Source organism: Aspergillus ambiguus (assembly GCF_047715705.1).
Source record: "Aspergillus ambiguus strain CBS 117.58 unplaced genomic scaffold BDV59scaffold_32, whole genome shotgun sequence".
In the NCBI taxonomy this organism is placed as follows: Eukaryota; Fungi; Ascomycota; class Eurotiomycetes; order Eurotiales; family Aspergillaceae; genus Aspergillus; species Aspergillus ambiguus.
Window position 1 is genome coordinate 19,325 of NW_027395545.1, and position 16,784 is coordinate 36,108.

A 16,784-nucleotide genomic window follows, 5' to 3' on the forward strand; every position below is an offset into this window, starting at 1 on the left:
TCAGTAAATTGACTGTGGGAGGGCCTCCGTAAACACTTCAGCAGAAACGAGACTGATAAAAGAACTAGATCGACCTCGGGGGGGAATACCTGGGTGCTTTGGTTGCTTTGTCGGGAGGGCGATAAGATAATACTCACAAGCCCCTCATCCTTTATTTCCACGCATGGCTTATGCCCTAACAGTCTAAAGGCCACCGCCCAGGTTTTTTTTGACCCCTCACCCTAGATCTTCACCACGACTCCCCCGGCGCTTCCCTTGTCCTTCGCTTTTGCTTGCTTGGCTCCTCGAGACAAAGAAAATCCCCCTACAGGCCGTTCACGTTCAAGATGCTCGATCTGGCCGATTTCATCAGCGACCGCGGTGGAGACCCGAACAAGATCAAGGAGAGCCAGCGGAAGCGGTTTGCTCCGGAAGAAGCGGTGGACGAAGTCATTGCATTGTACGAAGCCGCGCGTCGAGGTATGTTATCTGCACACAGTCGACCCTCCTGCGAAGCAGTTGGCTAACTCAGAGCCATTGGATAGCACGTTATGAGGTTACGCAAATCGGCAGTCAGCTCAACGGCGTTCAGAAGGAAATTGGGCAGAAAAAGAAGGTCGGTTGAGCCGAGAACTCAACGCTACGCTGTTATTATTATTTATTTCGGTATCGGCTAACTCGTTTCTCTGCAGAACAAGGAGGACGCGTCTAGCCTATTCGAGAAGAAGGCCTCGTTAGAAAAGACAAAGAAAGAGGCCGAGCAGCTGGCACTGGAGAAGGAGGCCGAGAGAGACAGCAAAGTCCGAACCATTGGAAACTATGTCCACGAATCTGTCCCCGTCAGCAATAATGAGGTGGGTCAACTCGTCCAACTGATTGTCCTGATACGATACAGGGGCCAACTCCGACGAACCAACATGGCTAACCCATCTCCGCAGGATGACAATGTGGTCGTGAAGACATGGGCCCCGGAGGCGACGACTGTTGAGAAGCGCGACTGCCTGTCTCACCACGAAGTGTTGACTAGACTCGATGGCTATGATCCTGCGCGCGGGGTGAAGATTGTTGGCCACCGTGGTTACTGCTTAACGGGCTATGGTCTCTTTTTGAACCTTGCCTTGGTGAACTACGGGTTGGAGTTCCTTTTCAAGAAGGGCTACACGCCAAACCAACCCCCTCAATTTATGCTGCGGGAAATGATGGCGAAGACTGCCCAGCTTGAGCAGTTCGACGAGGAACTGTACAAGGTCACCGAAAGCGAAGACAAGTCCACGGACAAGTATCTCATTGCTACCTCTGAGCAGCCTTTGTCCGCCCTGCATGATTCCGAGTGGCTCCAGGACAAGGACCTTCCCATCAAGTACGAATCGCTGAAACTCGTTTGTTCGGGGGTGCATCGCTGATTCCAATATAGGTATGCCGGGTATAGCACATGCTACAGAAAGGAGGCCGGTGCGCACGGTAAAGATGCCTGGGGTATCTTCCGCGTTCACCAGTTTGAAAAGGTACAATTTGATGACATACCCATTGATCTCCTGGCAGGATGTTACTCACGACGACGCAGATCGAACAATTCGTCATCACCAACCCTGAAAAGTCGTGGGAGGCCTTCGAGGAGATGATGGCGACTTCGGAGGAATTCTACCAGTCTCTGGGTCTGCCCTACCAACTCGTTGCCATTGTTTCCGGCGCTCTGAATAATGCGGCGTCCAAGAAATACGACCTCGAGGCCTGGTTCCCCTTCCAGGGGGAGTACAAGGAATTGGTGTCGTGCTCCAACTGCACTGATTACCAATCCCGCAATCTGGAGATCCGTTATGGAATCAAGAAACAAACCGACTCCAAGAAGACTTATGTCCACGCTCTCAATGCCACTCTGTGTGCGACAGAGCGGACGCTTTGCTGCATTCTGGAGAACTACCAAACGGCGGATGTAAGTGATTGCTATGCTATGCGGAGAAACAGTACTGATATGGCCTGACAGGGTTTCATGGTGCCCGAGCCTCTTCGCAAATACATCCCCGGCTCTCCCGAATTCCTTCCCTTCACCAAGGAGCTCCCCAAGGACAGCACCTCCCAGAAGGCCAAGGGGAAGCAAGCCAAGGCGGCCGGTGGTGCACAGGAGGCCACCAAGAAGATGGAGAATCTCCAGGTGTAAGCTGTCAATACATGGAATGTAACGGGGGTCATTATGCGAAGGTGATTCCAAGTTTGATATTATTCTTCTTCCCACCATCTACTCCGTACCGTAGTACGTATGCGGGACCGTAGAGGACGGAGTGCGTGCGCATAAGCCGTCCCAAACGGACAAGGAAGGACCCCGCTGGTGCCCCTCCAAGCGGCGGATGAGTCAATTAAAGCTTCCTCGATGGAGGTCCGGTGCCGGAGACTTTTTTTCCCATAACGTGCTCGACAAAAGTTTCCTGCATATATATCGCAGTCCTTCCACCGTCCTTCTCTCTCCATCACTCTTCTCCCAATACACCCGTCACGATGGCTTCCATTCCCAGAGACATCAACTCGCAACAAGACGGCCTTGGTGCCCCTCAGACTCTGAACTTTTCGACGTCGCCAACGGCATCGTTCCAGACCCCCTCTAGCCATGGCGGATCGACGTTCGCCAATCGCATCATTCCCCTGCCCAATGCGAAGCACCTGAAGCCCTTTGCCACGGAGGATATCAAGGTTTTGCTTCTGGAGAATGTGAACCAGACGGGCCGGGATATCCTCACGAAGCAAGGCTATCAGGTGGAATTCCTCAAGTCTTCCCTCCCGGAGGACCAGCTTATCGAGAAGATCCGGTTAGTTTTGTGCTGCTAGTCTTTTCCCCTTGTCGGGTTAACTAATCGCGTTTAACCCTTATCCAGTGACGTGCACGTAATCGGTATCCGTTCCAAGACCAAGCTCACGGCCCGTGTGTTGAAGGAAGCCCGAAACCTCATCGTTGTGGGCTGCTTCTGTATCGGCACCAACCAGGTTGACCTTCAGTATGCGGCCGAGCACGGTATCGCCGTCTTCAACTCTCCCTTCAGCAACTCCCGCAGTGTCGCCGAATTAGTGATCGCCGAGATCATTGCGCTTGCCCGTCAGCTTGGAGACCGTTCCAATGAAATGCACAACGGTACCTGGAATAAGGTTAGCAACAAATGCTGGGAGATCCGTGGCAAAACACTAGGTATGGTGGGACACCAACCCGTGGGGAAGTAATAGGCCTAACTGGTATGGCAGGAATTATCGGATACGGCCACATTGGTGCTCAGCTCTCGGTTCTTGCAGAAGCTATGGGCATGTCGGTCGTTTTCTACGATGTGGTGAACTTGATGGCGCTGGGAACTGCCCGCCAAGTCCCCACGCTGGAAGGTCTTCTGTCCCAGTCTGATTTCATTACATGCCATGTGCCCGAGCTGCCGGAGACAAAGAACATGATTGGCAATGCTCAGTTTGAGCAAATGAAGGATGGCAGCTATCTGATCAATGCCAGTCGAGGAAGCGTGGTGGACATTCCCGCTTTGATTCAGGCAATGCGTTCCGGGAAGGTTGCCGGTGCTGCTCTGGACGTATACCCCAACGAACCGGCCGGCAATGGTGACTATTTCAACGATGACCTGAACAGCTGGGGAACAGCTCTCCGTAGCCTCAAGAACTTGATCCTTACCCCCCACATCGGAGGTAGCACCGAGGAAGCGCAGCGTGCTATTGGTGTTGAGGTTGCAGATGCTCTTGTGAGATATGTCAATGAGGGCACAACTCTGGGAGCTGTCAACCTCCCGGAGGTTGCTCTGCGTTCGTTGACCATGGATGAGCCGGATCACGCTCGTGTAAGTCAATTGCTTGGAGACTCACTGAACCAAATCCTAGGGATATGCCATTAACTCTGAGTAACAGGTTATCTATATCCATCAGAACGTCCCTGGTGTGCTTCGGAAAGGTATTTATCGTCCAGATATTGCCACGACAAATGTTCCTAACATGATCATAGTGAACGAGATTCTTGGCGACCACAACGTCGACAAGCAGATGACTGACAGCAGAGGCGATGTATGTTACAAAATTTAAACCAACGATCCCTGTTTGAAGGCTAACTCTCCTTAGGTCGCCTATCTGATGGCTGATATCAGCAATGTTGACAACTCAACCATCAAGGATCTGTATGAGAGACTGGAAAGTCTTTCTTGTAAGTACACTCCTAACAATTTACGTTGAAGTCAAGCACACTAACATCACTTATAGCCCGCATCATGACGCGTATATTGTACTGAAATCGTACATTCTATATGTTTGAATCTACCCGACATATTTGGCATAAGGAAAGCAAATGGTTAGACTAAGAACCCTCAACGGCATATGTCCACCATGAAAAGGTATCAGGGAAAGGCAAAAACAAAAAGTCTCGGGATTTGTTGGTTGCATTTTAGACCGGGTTGCAATTGGTATATCGGATTTGAATTGGTTTCACAGGCACCTGCTTGTTTGGTCACTAGCAGGAGCCTTATTACATTGGATGGCTCTCCAGCTCGTTTATATTTCTGGTGTTATTTTTTTTTTCGTGCTATGCTTCGTTCAACACCCTCGAATTTGTTATCGCAGGTCACAGTTTTCATGTTCAAAACAGATCAATCAAACCTCATAGACATTTAGCTTCTGCTAGCATAAGGCAATCCACCCGTATATACGGTAGGCACTGAGCGTTCAACGATCGATTAATGGATTTACTTCCGAACCATCTGGATCCCTGCGGAGTATGGCCCTGTCGGTGGACAAGGGTTGAATCCGGTCTAAGAAAGAGCGTCGCCAGGCGACGGTCTCAATTATTGACGCTATGATATCGGTCTCATCGATATGACCTATCCCCAGTCCGAGTGCCCTCCCTGGAATATGGGCTCCGGCTACGCCTTCTTGGTGGGGGTTCTCTCCCATAGTCACGCCTGCCAGGCCGATCACCGCCAAAGTTTGAGGCATAGTTGCTACCTTCGCGGCCGCGGTCGCCGGGATAAGTTGGGACATGGGTATCTAGAGAACCTTCCGGACGAGAGCCCGAGCGGTTCTGATACGGCCTATCACGTCCTGGCCGGCCGTGGCCTCCAGCCCATGGCGGATGGTTGGGCATGGGTGGCTTCGGTGGTAATGCACCGTCCCTTTGCCAGGGTGGCGGTGGTCCCTCAGCACCTTGCCTGGATCGAGGTGGATATGGGTCATTGTTCCGATTGTCAAAACGCCGAAAAGTGTTTCCATGATTCCCATGAGGGTTCGGTCGACCCATGCGGGCGGCGCCAGGGATTCGGCTATTCCTGTTATCTCCTCCCCTAGCACCTGAATTCGTCGTCCAGCCTCCGTTGGGGCCCATGCCGACAGAACCTCCAGCAGGAGCGGGGGGCATCACGGCTCTTTGACTGTGGAACTTTCTCCTGTCAAGCTCGTGCGAGTCTTCAAAATGAGGAATTTCGCCCGGGCGTGCTGGTAAAGGTGGGCTTGAAAAATATGGGTGCTTCAATGCATCGATAGCATTGATTCTCTTCCGCCAGTCTAGTTTCAGAAGCTCACTGAGGAGTGAAATTGCCACCGGGTTCAGTCTAAATACGGTTAGATTTGTCTTCTAAGCTCCGGACGAGTTCGCTGTCCATGGGTAAACAGGGGAAAGGGCATGTACTCTTTGAACGCATCGTGCAAGTTCCCTGGCCTGTACCCAAAGTTCTTGACGCCTTCACATCCCGGGAGAGAACTCCAGCCAGGCATGTTTTCCTCCGACGGTGTGCCCACAAGGTTGAAGATTATTTGTGCTTGATCAAGGTCACTTCTCCCGGCGAGTATGGGCTTTCCCTTGAACATCTCTCCAAATACACAACTAAGATGTGTCAGCAATGGTGAAAACACTGACATATGATCGACTGAATTACCCAACACCCCACATGTCAATGGCCGTGGTATAACGCCGTAGCTGAAGAAGAAGTTCGGGAGGTCGGTACCAACGGGTCACAACTAATGTTGTGTAATCCCTTTTGGCTTCTCCTCCACCCTTCCCAGGCTGTGGCGGAGGCTCATCGTATGGTCGTGCCAACCCAAAGTCGGCAATTTGGAGGATTCCTTTGTTGCTGATAAGCAGATTGGCAGCTTCTCTGATGTCAGTGAAAGGAGGTAACCAGTCGTTCCGAGGAGACTAGCCTTTCATATCACGATGCAATATTCGATTCTGCCACGCGTTAGAAACGCTTTTCATTATCGGGAAGATACAGTAATACCCCATGCAAGTACTTAAGCCCTTCGAGAAGCTGTATCATGTAGCATTTTATTTGAGGCTCGGTGAAATTTACAACCGGGTTTTCAAGCAGCCCGGAAAGGTCGTGTTCCATGTAAGGCGTGACCATATACATGCTGGGTTTTTTCCGGCCTTCGCCTACTTGACTGTGAGCGTTGCACTCGACAGAGAGAAACTCGGTCTACCTTTGCTCCTTTCCACAGCCATTTCTTTTAGCTGCAGAATGTTTCTGTGAGATAGCATTTTCAGGAGCTTGATTTCGCGCAAGGCAGTGATTGGGAACTATAATGAGAACAGAATCAGTCTGAGTCGTGACCCTATGATCGGGGTTGCCTACTCCATCTTTCTCGTTGTGCATGAGGATCTTTTTCAAGGCAACGAGGGAGTTGTCCTTTTTTGATCTTGCCTTGTACACTTCTCTGGGATGGTCTGTTAGTGGCAAATATACGCAGACGCGTATACGAAAGGATATGCCTACCCAAAAGTTCCCTCGCCCAGCTTGCCCAAGAACTCGAACTCGCGGATGCTGGTGCAACCCCCAAACCTGGGGGCCCCACTGCTGTCTCTCTCAAGCGATGCGGTAACCATTATGCTCGAGTGGTTTCCTTACTCGTAGGCCGCGCATATGGGTTGGAAATCCGCGAGCGCGCTTGCGCGTGTAGTCGAGAACGAACCGAGGCTCATATGATATCAAAGGATCCCAATCACGTTGAGCGAAAGGCGTTCGGTTGCGACATCGAAACTATACCGTCGTCGAAGGCCGATGGTGATCGCGTTATACTAGAATAATGGATAAGGGTCGACTTGTGGCGTATGATCTGGTGCTTTTGAAGTACCCAAGAATTGTGCCGGGGGCGCTTTGTAGAGGCTGATCGGCGAAGACAAAGACAGGACGCGGAGTATGCTCTCGGGAAAGTAGTTGTTGAAGGCGATCGATGATAGTGCTAGGTTTCGCGGACCATCAGGAGTAATCAAGACGATAATAAGATCCAAGCAGTGACGTTGAAAATGAGGAAGAGGCAATGAAGCCGCGGAGTGACGCTGCCAGGGATCTCCGGCCCAGGAAATTGGTCGGCCTGCACGTGACATGTGCGATTGCGACCTCCGACTTCCTTCTGTTCCCTGCCGCTCCGAGACTGATGATCCAACCCTCTGAGCTCTTGGTACCACCTGAGTATTGAAACTTTTGACGGTTGTCCTTGGGAACAGCACAGTATGGATCGCAGCCTCCTTGCGACTCTGGAAATGCTACTGACGACGGACACAGACATGGCTGCCAACCACCCGATCCATATCCATCCCGCCCGGCCTCTTTACCGTTTCACCGCGACGGCCTTAGGTGCCAGCATGTGGTTCTTCGTATGTGTCAATTGATTCATTCTTTCTGCTATGACTCTTTTTGATGGAGGAAGCTGTGCTGATATTTTGTCACTGTGGGTATAGTTGATGTACCGGGCGAAGAAGGACGGCCCGGCTCTGCTGGGTTGGAAGCATCCTTGGGATCACTGAAGATTGCGAATGTTTTTGAGTTATTCGTTGGTACAATTTATCGGACCTCGCATTGTTCAAATCTGAAGAAGTTCTCTCCGTCATATGTCTATGAGACGCCCTACAATATCCGCTTAACAAGTTTCTCTATCTTCCGGTTACTGCTCTATTCGAGAGTAATGCGCGGTCATTTTTAAACATACTCTCAATGATTGAGAGCCACCTAGCCAATGTGATATATACTCTGACAGTATGAGACAAGTCCTCAGCTTCCAATATACACGAACAACAGAATATATGCAACGCTTTTATACACCTAAATCCACACAGAGCGTGATGAAACCCTCTTACGGGGCATTTCTTAAGGGCGCATTTCTTCAAGGAGCACTTTGTACTGACGTCGTTTCTTGCCGTGACCGGGCTGCAAGCGTGTCTTCATATGCCCCACGGCTCGAGCTAGCCGGGGGAAAATGTTGCGTTCTGCTGCCCAGGAGAGTAGGAAGCTCCCGATGGCAAGCGCAAATATCCACCAACAGAACCCGGTAGACATGTACGTAAGCTGCATTACCCGCTTGACCCACCTGGAGGGATCAAAGAGCATGTAAGCGGCAATCATCAGATCGACGGTGATGACAAGGACGAATGGTCCTGCGCGTGTTAGTGTCCGAACTCTACTCATATGCATGCATGAGTTCACGCACTATTCGATCTCATTGGCATTCGGAATGGAGGCCCTACGCTGAGGACAACGCTTGCCAAGATGTATTGAAAACAGGAGATTAGGAATAGCGCCGTGTTCTCTGAATTCTCAATGTTGCTATTGTCGAGATCGATCTGGGGTGGTTGGAACCTACACCGCTGGTTAGCAATCAATGCTCCTTAGCCATAGCCAGGTTTGAAGCAAGCCGAATTTACCATGGTTGGGTCTGAACAAGTTTATAAGCCGCAACTTGAACCAGAACAAATATCAATATCTGGCCAAGAAGTGGTGTCAAAACCTTCCGCGACACCAAGTCAGCAGTCGGCCTCTTGCGGGAGAGCATAGGAAATGGTCCCGTCCAGCCCACTATCAGGAATTTTAGTGATATCATCATAAAAAGCGGCCAGGAGCAGGCGTATGTTGATTCTCGTTTTGGGATGGTCCACTTACTGAATATCGCAATCGGCAGAATGAGCACAAGATCAATAAACAGGAACTGAGATTGGTTAGCAGTAAGTCAAGCATGACGATGGAAAACATACCTGGAAATCGCCAAGGTTCGATGCAGAAGTATATAGAAGGCTCACGGTCGAAAATTGGATTGCCGAATATAGACTCATATACTTGAAACAACAAAAGCTCGTGACTAGAGCTGCTCGGCCCTCCCTATATAACAATCAGCACACTATAGCCGTGTTGATTTGCGTGATCAAAATACCTGATTAATGTGGGGACGCACGAAACGTCAAATTGGCGACTGGTAAATGGGGCTGCCACCGAAGCCTCAGCTTCCGACAAGGAGATGCCGACATCTGCGGCTTTTAGTGCGCCACAGTCATTGGCACCATCACCGCAAAACCCGCAGCAATAATCGAGAGATTGGAGCCTTTCAACGAGCTCATGCTTTTCATCTGGCGACATCCGAGCAAAAACATTACCACGCACCAGCATCTGGTATTTTATATTAGACAAGATACATAAACGAAAGGCTGCAGCGGAACAGGGCACTCACTCTTTTGAGGGTCATATCATTTCCAAAGTCCACCATCCACCTGAATACGTCCCCGGAAACAGCAAGTGAATAATTGTGGGCATCGCGTGCATTGGCAGGTATGGACAAATCAGGACCTAAAGAGGTCACGGAGGGCTACACAGTGTCAGTCACTTCCTTTGCAATACCGATATGTGCATACCATAAGAGTATTTGGATCGAGCTTCATTGCAGGGTCGTCTATACTCTCCCAACATAAAGAAGCCTGTGGGTCCAGATGATGTCCTACTTCAAGGTCAGTTACGCAGTAGGGTCGTATAAAGAGGTCGGACAGCGAACCTTGGGAAAAATGGGGCACAAAACAACTCTCTTCTCTGCTCAAGAGTCCACATTCACGGGCAACGCTAACAGCCGTAAGGATATTGTCGCCAGTACACATAATGCTTCGTATCCCTGCTTGTCTCAATTCAGTTATAGTCCCAGCGGACTTAGCCTTTAGCTTATTTTCGAAGATGATAAAGCCAATAAATTCCAGGTCACTCTCGGCATCTTCGCGCGCCATTTTCTGTACTTTCATCCAGCTGAGCTTAGGTTCGTGCTTGGTGGCACAAGCAATGACACGGAAGCCCTTATGGGTGTATTGACTAAGTATTTCTTCGAAATCACGCGGCACTAGATGATTTAGACGTCAGACAGTGCTCCAGACACATCATTCATTAAATGTAACTCACAGCTCTCGGGTCGACATATATCCTTCACGCTTTCTGGAGCACCTTTCACGAAGACACTCGCTCCTGCATCTCCAAATTGTCTCACAACCACACTTGCACGGCGAAGTTGTGAGACAAATTCGAAGCTGCGTAATATACCTAGCTCTATGGGTCCCTAGATTTGGAACTCACGTGAGAATCATTACCACGTTATTTGGCATGTATGGCAATGACTTACCGACGGCCCACCCTGCAAATCACCCTGTGAAAAGTTCGCATGACTGGGAGGCTTAGCGACAGATGGTGTAATCGTGTCAAAACTAGAGAGTTGCTGCTCGACTCCATGGCTTCCTCCTTCTTCGTATAACCAACCAGTAAACTGGAACATTTTCACATCCAAAGGATCGCCGAGGAGTTCGCCATCGACTACTCTCAGGGAATGACACGTTGCCATAGCGTATATCATCTTATTCCGTTTTATAATATCGTGAACGGTATCAGACCCCGACGACGGGTGAGGCGTAAGAGACAGATTCGCTTGTAGGTCAGATAGGCTGCAGATACATCAGCAATGGAGCAAATACCAAGTCATGGGAGTCCGAACCTGAGATTACTATCAACTGTGCGAACACCGAGGACGTCTAATCCATCTTCCGTGAGGGTCCCTGTTTTGTCAAAGCAAATAACGTCGAGTTTCCCCCCAACGTTCACCCTAACGACAACTTTAGCATATGCTTCATCCGAGCGGAGGATATAACATTACCTCTGTGGACTAATACAGAAGATCTGGTATTTTTTAAGTCGAGAGAGTGCAAAGTTTGTGCCAATAGTGAGAGTAGCAGGTAAGGCCGGTGGCACAACGATCGTGATCAAGTCAAGGGCTCTTACAATGATCAGATGCCACGACAGCTGATGTGATTCCGGAAACAGTCAGTAAGATTCATGAATAATTTATAAGCGTATTGCCAAATGGGAGTGAACTCACGCCGAGCCGGATGAAGTTGATGAAAGAAGCGACGAAACCCAGAACAGCAATCACCGCCATGACCGATATATAGCGGAATGAATCTCGATAAAACTTGAACCCGGATGGTTTGGGGAAAAGCATCGAGCGAACGAGTGCTCCTTTCGTGGTCAAAAACCCTGTTCTCACAACAATAGCCAGGGCAATGGCTTCGTCGTCATCCACATTCTGTGGACGTCGGGCTCGAATCACTTTGGTCCCGCTGAAAAGAAAATGCTTTGCAATGACGGGATGAACCGATGGAGCATTCAAATTGAGATATCCCAAGGCATCGTCTGTCAGAGGAGTCTTGGACACCGGAACCGATTCACCTTTCTTATATCAGCTTCTTCCTGTTGTTTTACACACCAGGAGGGAATACCCGTGAGCATGCTCTCATTCACAATACAATCTCCAGAGAGTAGTAAACAGTCACAAGGAACCTGATTGAGGGACGGGTCAGAGACCTCGAAGACATCGCCAGGGACCAGCTCTTGTGATGGCACCGAGCGCCCTGATGAAAGTATGTCAGTGGTTAGAAGAATTCTTTAGAATGGTAAGGGAAAGAAAATTAACATACAAAAGCCATTCCTTAGTACGCGTATATCGCATTCGAACAATGAAATTTCCCTCAAACGACTCATCGTCTAAATGGAGTGAGTCAGTGTTCGTCCGACTATCGCCCTAGAACGAAGACTCACCGCTTTCGTCTCAATGACAGTCGTGCCTATGCTAAAGACAGATATGATGAAAATGCATGCAGCGTAGTAATAATACTCATCCATTGACCAAAGAAGGAGGCTGGCGAGTTGAAAAATGTAGAACGGGTGGAAAGCCTAGCTTCTTCGTAAGAATGTCGCTTGCATCAGTACCGAACAAGAGTACACTTACTTCATCCATTAAGAGCTGAACCACTGATTTCTGCTTGATGTCAATGAGATTGCCGCCAAATATCTGCTCTCGGCTATCGCGGTCATCGGCATCCAAGCCACTTCGCATTACTTTTGCATTTGTCCACAAAGGATCCTTCCAGCCACTTATCAAGCAGAACCTGTCATCAAGGGGGTGATAAAAGAATCGAAGGTACCTGTAGTCTATATAACGAAGAAATGTGACAGTGGGGTCATTATCTTCATCGTAAAAGTAGCTCTCCGGATCTGCAAAAACTGTAGAGAGTGGACGCCCATACTTCTGGCCTCCAACGTCATATACATCAAACTGATTCCATTGATCCTGTTTCTCATTGATAAGATACTGCCACTTTTCACCTCATATATGCAACTCACCTCAATGGCAACCCACTGGCATATGCGCAGAGGGGTGGGTTTTCCTATCAGTCGTACTCGCCACCGAGGAAACCAGCGGAATAACAGGTAAGCAAACCCGAGGGTGAAGATACACAGGGTGAAGTAAATCATCAGGCCCGTGACAGTTGATGAAAAGCCAGCAATGACGATGGTCAGGTCCTCGGATTCTATATGAACTTTTTGGTTGAGCCTGCTATCAGCCTTGCGGTCATGACTGTAGGATTCGAGCGATGAACGTCGTTGCTGAGGAAGCAAAGGTTCTTCAGCGGCACTCTGTAAGTAAGAGGGTCGCCTGGATTTGAATGATGACCTGACAGAGCCATTTATAGAACCAGTGTCATGGGCAATGCCCTCGTCAAAGTCGCTACCAGCTTCTACAGCATTTTCGTCGGGCCATTCAACAAAGTCGTCTTCCCCTTGGAAGTATGTGAAACTGACAGTGGAATCGTGCCGGTCCCGGCGGTGGGAGAATGAAACAACACTCGATGGGATGCTCTCGGAAATGGGGCCATCAAAAACCTGTAGAAGCTTAGATGCTGTGTCGCAAGGGACAATGAAAGACATGGAAATACATACCTCATCGCGGGCCATTTCAACATCGGAGACGACGCTAAAGCTACAAAAGGATCAGCAAGATGTCATCCTTCAAGGTCATTCCTAAGCTTGGGATAAAGACCTGCTCCGCATGGAGTCCCGCCGATGGGTGGTCCTAGCAATTGAGCCATCGGGGGAGCCGTTCTCTATGGGTATCTGTATTGTATGATCCATTGTGGCTCATGTCCTATGAAGGCGGTTTCTTCACACAGTGGGTGGTCCGCGATCTGCGCAAGTGATGGTCCCGCAACAGCTACCACAAGCTCATGATTGATGTATTGTCTCTGTTATTTCTTGGAGCACAACTGAATGGAGGAGCAGAAGATGAATAGGCGGAGGAGGATTATTGAACACAAAGAAGAACAGAATAAGCCATGTAGGCGTTATCACCAAGGCTAGCTAGCAGGTGGTTTCCGAAGTCACGATGGTTTTCCGACTCGGGTTGATATGAGTCTTACTTCATCGCCGCTTATCAGCACGTGATTAGGGACTCCGCGCTAACCCGGTTAGTGATAAATTACGACCCGTGTCTCTTGCCGTGTATTCCTCATTCAGACGCGTATGGGCGTCCAATGCGGTTGGATATTTTTAGCATCCATTTAGCACCGACTATTTAGGTAATCTGCAAGGCATTCGGCCCCAAATATCTGGGGGTGATCCAGGTATTATTCAAAGAAGTGTGATTAATGATAGTCGTCTATCTGCTCTGACTACCCTGAAAACAGTCCCCTGCCCACCGGGATGATTGAAGGACCTTGATGAGTGTCTACTCTGTATTACCCTTGAATGCATCCCTTAGTTGGACCAAAATCAAGGTGGGTGGGTATCCACATAGGAAACGGATCTTGGGTAACTCCCAGGGTTGGTCTGCTAGCAGTTAACTCGAAGGACTAAATTATCAGAGGTGGTAGCCTGGAGGGAGGGTGTATTATTACGCGTATGTAGTCTGTCCGGGTACAGGAGAGGTTTTGTCTGGTTTTTTTGATCCCCCCACCTTTCTCCATGAGCAATTATTAGAATCATGGACATACCCTTTGATATATGGTAAAGTCGATGTATTTTTCTTCAAGTGTTCCCAGGATTACGGGAAAAGCCTATATAGTTCAGACATCCCAGGAACAGGGAGCATGTGGTGGTGATGCGAGGCCATTCTTACAGTATTGTTGGGAGTCAGAGAGTTCTAGAGGTTCTCAACAGCCACTGTCGTCGTCCCGCCAAGCCCCTCGGCCCAAGGGCGCTAAGGATCCCACCAAGCCAGTATTCCAGACCTCCCAAAACTAAGGCGTATCAAATTCTTCCTCAACCCTTGACTCTCCTCCGCGACAACCCCTCAGTCCACCCTGCTTTTTCCCTTCACATCGTTCCCTCACCCTCTCCTCAATCACTCCTTCTTTCACAATGTCTGAGCCCATCAGGAATAAGAAGGCGGATTTCCCGGTCGCCCCGTAAGTGCTGCCTCCAACCTCCATCTCCAGCCCTTCAAAAAGCCGGCGCGCCTGTGTTTCTTGCCACGCCTTCATCTCTAACGCTCTCGAAAATTGCAAACAGGACGCCACAGAACACTCCTGCCAACAATGCTCCCATTTCCTCCCATGCTCAACAGCCCGGGGTTGCAAGCATCAAAGAAGGTAATCTTCGCCACGGGATCTGTTGCATCCCTCCGGCGGCGAAAATTTCTCTAACATCATCATTCTAGAATCTCTTGACCATGCGGCTGCCGCCTCTTTATTCGCACGGAACCCTGGACTCGTGTCCATGATCCAAGGCAAGCTGGGATCACTTGTGGGCCGCTCGTCTGGCTATATCGAATCTCTCCCCGCTCCTGTCCGCCGCCGGGTTGCTGGTCTGAAGGGCATCCAGAAGGAACATGCCAAGCTCGAAGCCCAGTTCCAGGAGGAGGTTTTGGAGCTTGAGAAGAAGTACTTCGCCAAGTTCACCCCCCTCTACCAACGCCGTTCTACGATAGTCAATGGAGCTGCTGAGCCCACCGATGGTGAGGTCGAAGCAGGCAAGGTCGATGAGGAAGAGGAGGAGGAAGAGACCGGTGCGAAGGAAGAAGAGTCCAAGGATGAGAAGGAGACGTCGACATCTGGAATCCCCGAATTCTGGCTCTCTGCCATGAAGAACCAGATCTCTCTGGCGGAAATGATCACGGAGCGAGATGAGGAGGCTCTCAAGCACCTCACTGACATTCGCATGGAGTACCTGGACCGTCCTGGCTTCCGCCTCATCTTCGAATTTGCCGAGAACGACTTCTTCACGAACAAGACCATCTCGAAGACGTACTTCTACAAGGAGGAGAATGGATACGGTGGTGACTTCATCTACGACCACGCCGAGGGAACGAAGATCGACTGGAAACCCAACCAAGATCTCACCGTCCGTGTGGAGAGCAAGAAGCAGAGAAACAAGAGTATGTTGCATCCTTTGCGAACCGAAAGGAGTCCCGCTAACAAGCCATGCTTGTTTTAGACACCAAGCAGACCCGTGTCATCAAGGTCACCGTGCCTACTGAGTCGTTCTTCAACTTCTTCTCCCCGCCCCAGCCGCCTAGCGATGACGATGACACCGTTGCCACCGACATTGAAGAGCGTCTGGAACTGGACTACCAGCTTGGTGAGGATGTTAAGGAGAAGCTCATCCCTCGTGCGATTGACTGGTTCACTGGCGAAGCTCTCCAGTTCGAGGAGCTGGCTGATGACATGGATGCGGATGAGTTTGACGATGAAGACGACGAGGATGATGACGATGAGGAAGACGATGATGATGAGACGAGATCCGACCAGGACGTTGAGGACGATTCGGATGAGGAGGTTCGTACTGTTCGCGGGATGCAGAGTCCCAATTGATATGAGTCGTCGGATGCTAACGGTTTGCAGGATGGTACTTCGAAGCCCAAGAAGGAGGCGGCCGAATGTAAACAAAACTGAGCGGATGACTTGGTGCGGACAAGAGAGTGAAGCGGCATGAATCGGGCCCATGATTTACGTTATCCAGAATTGAACATGGCCCCATGTTTGTTTTGATGTTCCGCCATCTTGACTGTCTTTTCTCCCTTCTTCTCCGGGAGAGTGAATCGTTTTCGTTATGTGCAAGCTTTGCTCATGTTAATTGCCAACCCGTTCGCGGCCACGCAAGGTATCTCTTTAATCCATGCGTACGGTACCCTTAATCCGATGTTTATGAGATGGACGGAAGGTTTCTCTGGTCAAGGATCTGCTTCTGCTGTAATGACTTTTTTTCTCTTTGATTTTTCTCTTTTCTATTCTTTTTGCTTTCATTATCCAAAACACTGGCGGCGTGAGGAGTACGCTTTCGTTTAATCCCTTCAACTGTTCCTAAACAATCCGTCTATGCTTTTGAAGATACGAAGAGCGGCAGCGCATAGTAAAACTGTCATGTCATCTGAATCTGAAGCCTTGTCCTGGGACGAAATGGGTACGCAGGACGGCGAGAGCCTCCAGCTGTCAGGGACTGTGGACGGAGCCCTTGGGGCCGGTACTAAGCAGTATTGAGCAGTGACAGCCAGCCTCACCGCCTATTGCGCCGGCTCCGCTGGTTATCCCGCATGGGTTTCTGCATGCAGGCGTAGGGAACAACAAAGACACCATCAACCTCCCCAAAACAAACAAACAAACGTAGAACATCAGGAAGAATCATAGAATCCAGCAGACATGGTCAAAATCCACGAGGCTCTCCCTGCAAAAAAATTACCATGCAGGATGGCCCGCGAAGGTCAACCATCTTGTGGGGATCTGT

The 16,784-nt window shown here is 49.8% G+C and overlaps 6 protein-coding genes across 6 annotated transcripts; 4 read left to right on the top strand and 2 right to left on the bottom strand.

Moving 5' to 3' along the window:
* The first annotated feature begins 178 nt into the window (after positions 1–178).
* Positions 179–2,305, top strand: BDV59DRAFT_93091 (serine--tRNA ligase SES1). The gene is made up of 7 exons (XM_073697355.1): positions 179–459; positions 525–595; positions 672–833; positions 918–1,339; positions 1,394–1,484; positions 1,544–1,912; positions 1,964–2,305. The coding sequence occupies exons 1-7, from the start codon at positions 327–329 to the stop codon at positions 2,135–2,137; spliced, it is 1,422 nt and encodes a 473-aa protein (XP_073545151.1). The 5' UTR covers positions 179–326; the 3' UTR covers positions 2,138–2,305.
* BDV59DRAFT_93087 (D-3-phosphoglycerate dehydrogenase) lies at positions 2,306–4,524 on the top strand. The gene is made up of 7 exons (XM_073697354.1): positions 2,306–2,780; positions 2,847–3,154; positions 3,208–3,797; positions 3,865–3,907; positions 3,959–4,017; positions 4,072–4,153; positions 4,210–4,524. Exons 1-7 carry the CDS (start codon positions 2,473–2,475, stop codon positions 4,236–4,238), a joined length of 1,419 nt encoding a protein of 472 aa, XP_073545152.1. The 5' UTR covers positions 2,306–2,472; the 3' UTR covers positions 4,239–4,524.
* Positions 4,525–4,713: 189 nt separating this feature from the next.
* BDV59DRAFT_93096 (CDC2/CDK family serine/threonine-protein kinase) lies at positions 4,714–7,257 on the bottom strand. The gene is made up of 8 exons (XM_073697356.1): positions 6,711–7,257; positions 6,570–6,651; positions 6,418–6,514; positions 6,216–6,370; positions 6,139–6,166; positions 5,874–6,087; positions 5,627–5,821; positions 4,714–5,549 (listed from the first exon to the last, which is right to left on the bottom strand). The coding sequence occupies exons 1-8, from the start codon at positions 6,818–6,820 to the stop codon at positions 4,811–4,813; spliced, it is 1,620 nt and encodes a 539-aa protein (XP_073545153.1). The 5' UTR covers positions 6,821–7,257; the 3' UTR covers positions 4,714–4,810.
* Positions 7,258–7,370: 113 nt separating this feature from the next.
* BDV59DRAFT_184388 (uncharacterized protein) lies at positions 7,371–7,980 on the top strand. The gene is made up of 2 exons (XM_073690673.1): positions 7,371–7,591; positions 7,676–7,980. The coding sequence occupies exons 1-2, from the start codon at positions 7,448–7,450 to the stop codon at positions 7,739–7,741; spliced, it is 210 nt and encodes a 69-aa protein (XP_073545154.1). The 5' UTR covers positions 7,371–7,447; the 3' UTR covers positions 7,742–7,980.
* Positions 7,981–13,433, bottom strand: BDV59DRAFT_184390 (putative P-type ATPase). The gene is made up of 21 exons (XM_073690674.1): positions 13,108–13,433; positions 13,008–13,047; positions 12,411–12,950; positions 12,016–12,357; positions 11,826–11,960; positions 11,705–11,771; positions 11,507–11,638; positions 11,107–11,456; positions 10,885–11,030; positions 10,726–10,833; positions 10,360–10,675; positions 10,143–10,296; positions 9,751–10,083; positions 9,614–9,696; positions 9,433–9,567; positions 9,139–9,371; positions 8,963–9,086; positions 8,871–8,916; positions 8,636–8,786; positions 8,422–8,570; positions 7,981–8,368 (listed from the first exon to the last, which is right to left on the bottom strand). Exons 1-21 carry the CDS (start codon positions 13,197–13,199, stop codon positions 8,082–8,084), a joined length of 3,963 nt encoding a protein of 1,320 aa, XP_073545155.1. The 5' UTR covers positions 13,200–13,433; the 3' UTR covers positions 7,981–8,081.
* Positions 13,434–13,627: 194 nt separating this feature from the next.
* Positions 13,628–16,574, top strand: nap1 (histone chaperone NAP1). The gene is made up of 4 exons (XM_073690675.1): positions 13,628–13,892; positions 13,961–14,653; positions 14,722–15,438; positions 15,498–16,574. The coding sequence occupies exons 2-4, from the start codon at positions 14,164–14,166 to the stop codon at positions 15,872–15,874; spliced, it is 1,584 nt and encodes a 527-aa protein (XP_073545156.1). The 5' UTR covers positions 13,628–13,892; positions 13,961–14,163; the 3' UTR covers positions 15,875–16,574.
* Positions 16,575–16,784: the final 210 nt, after the last annotated feature.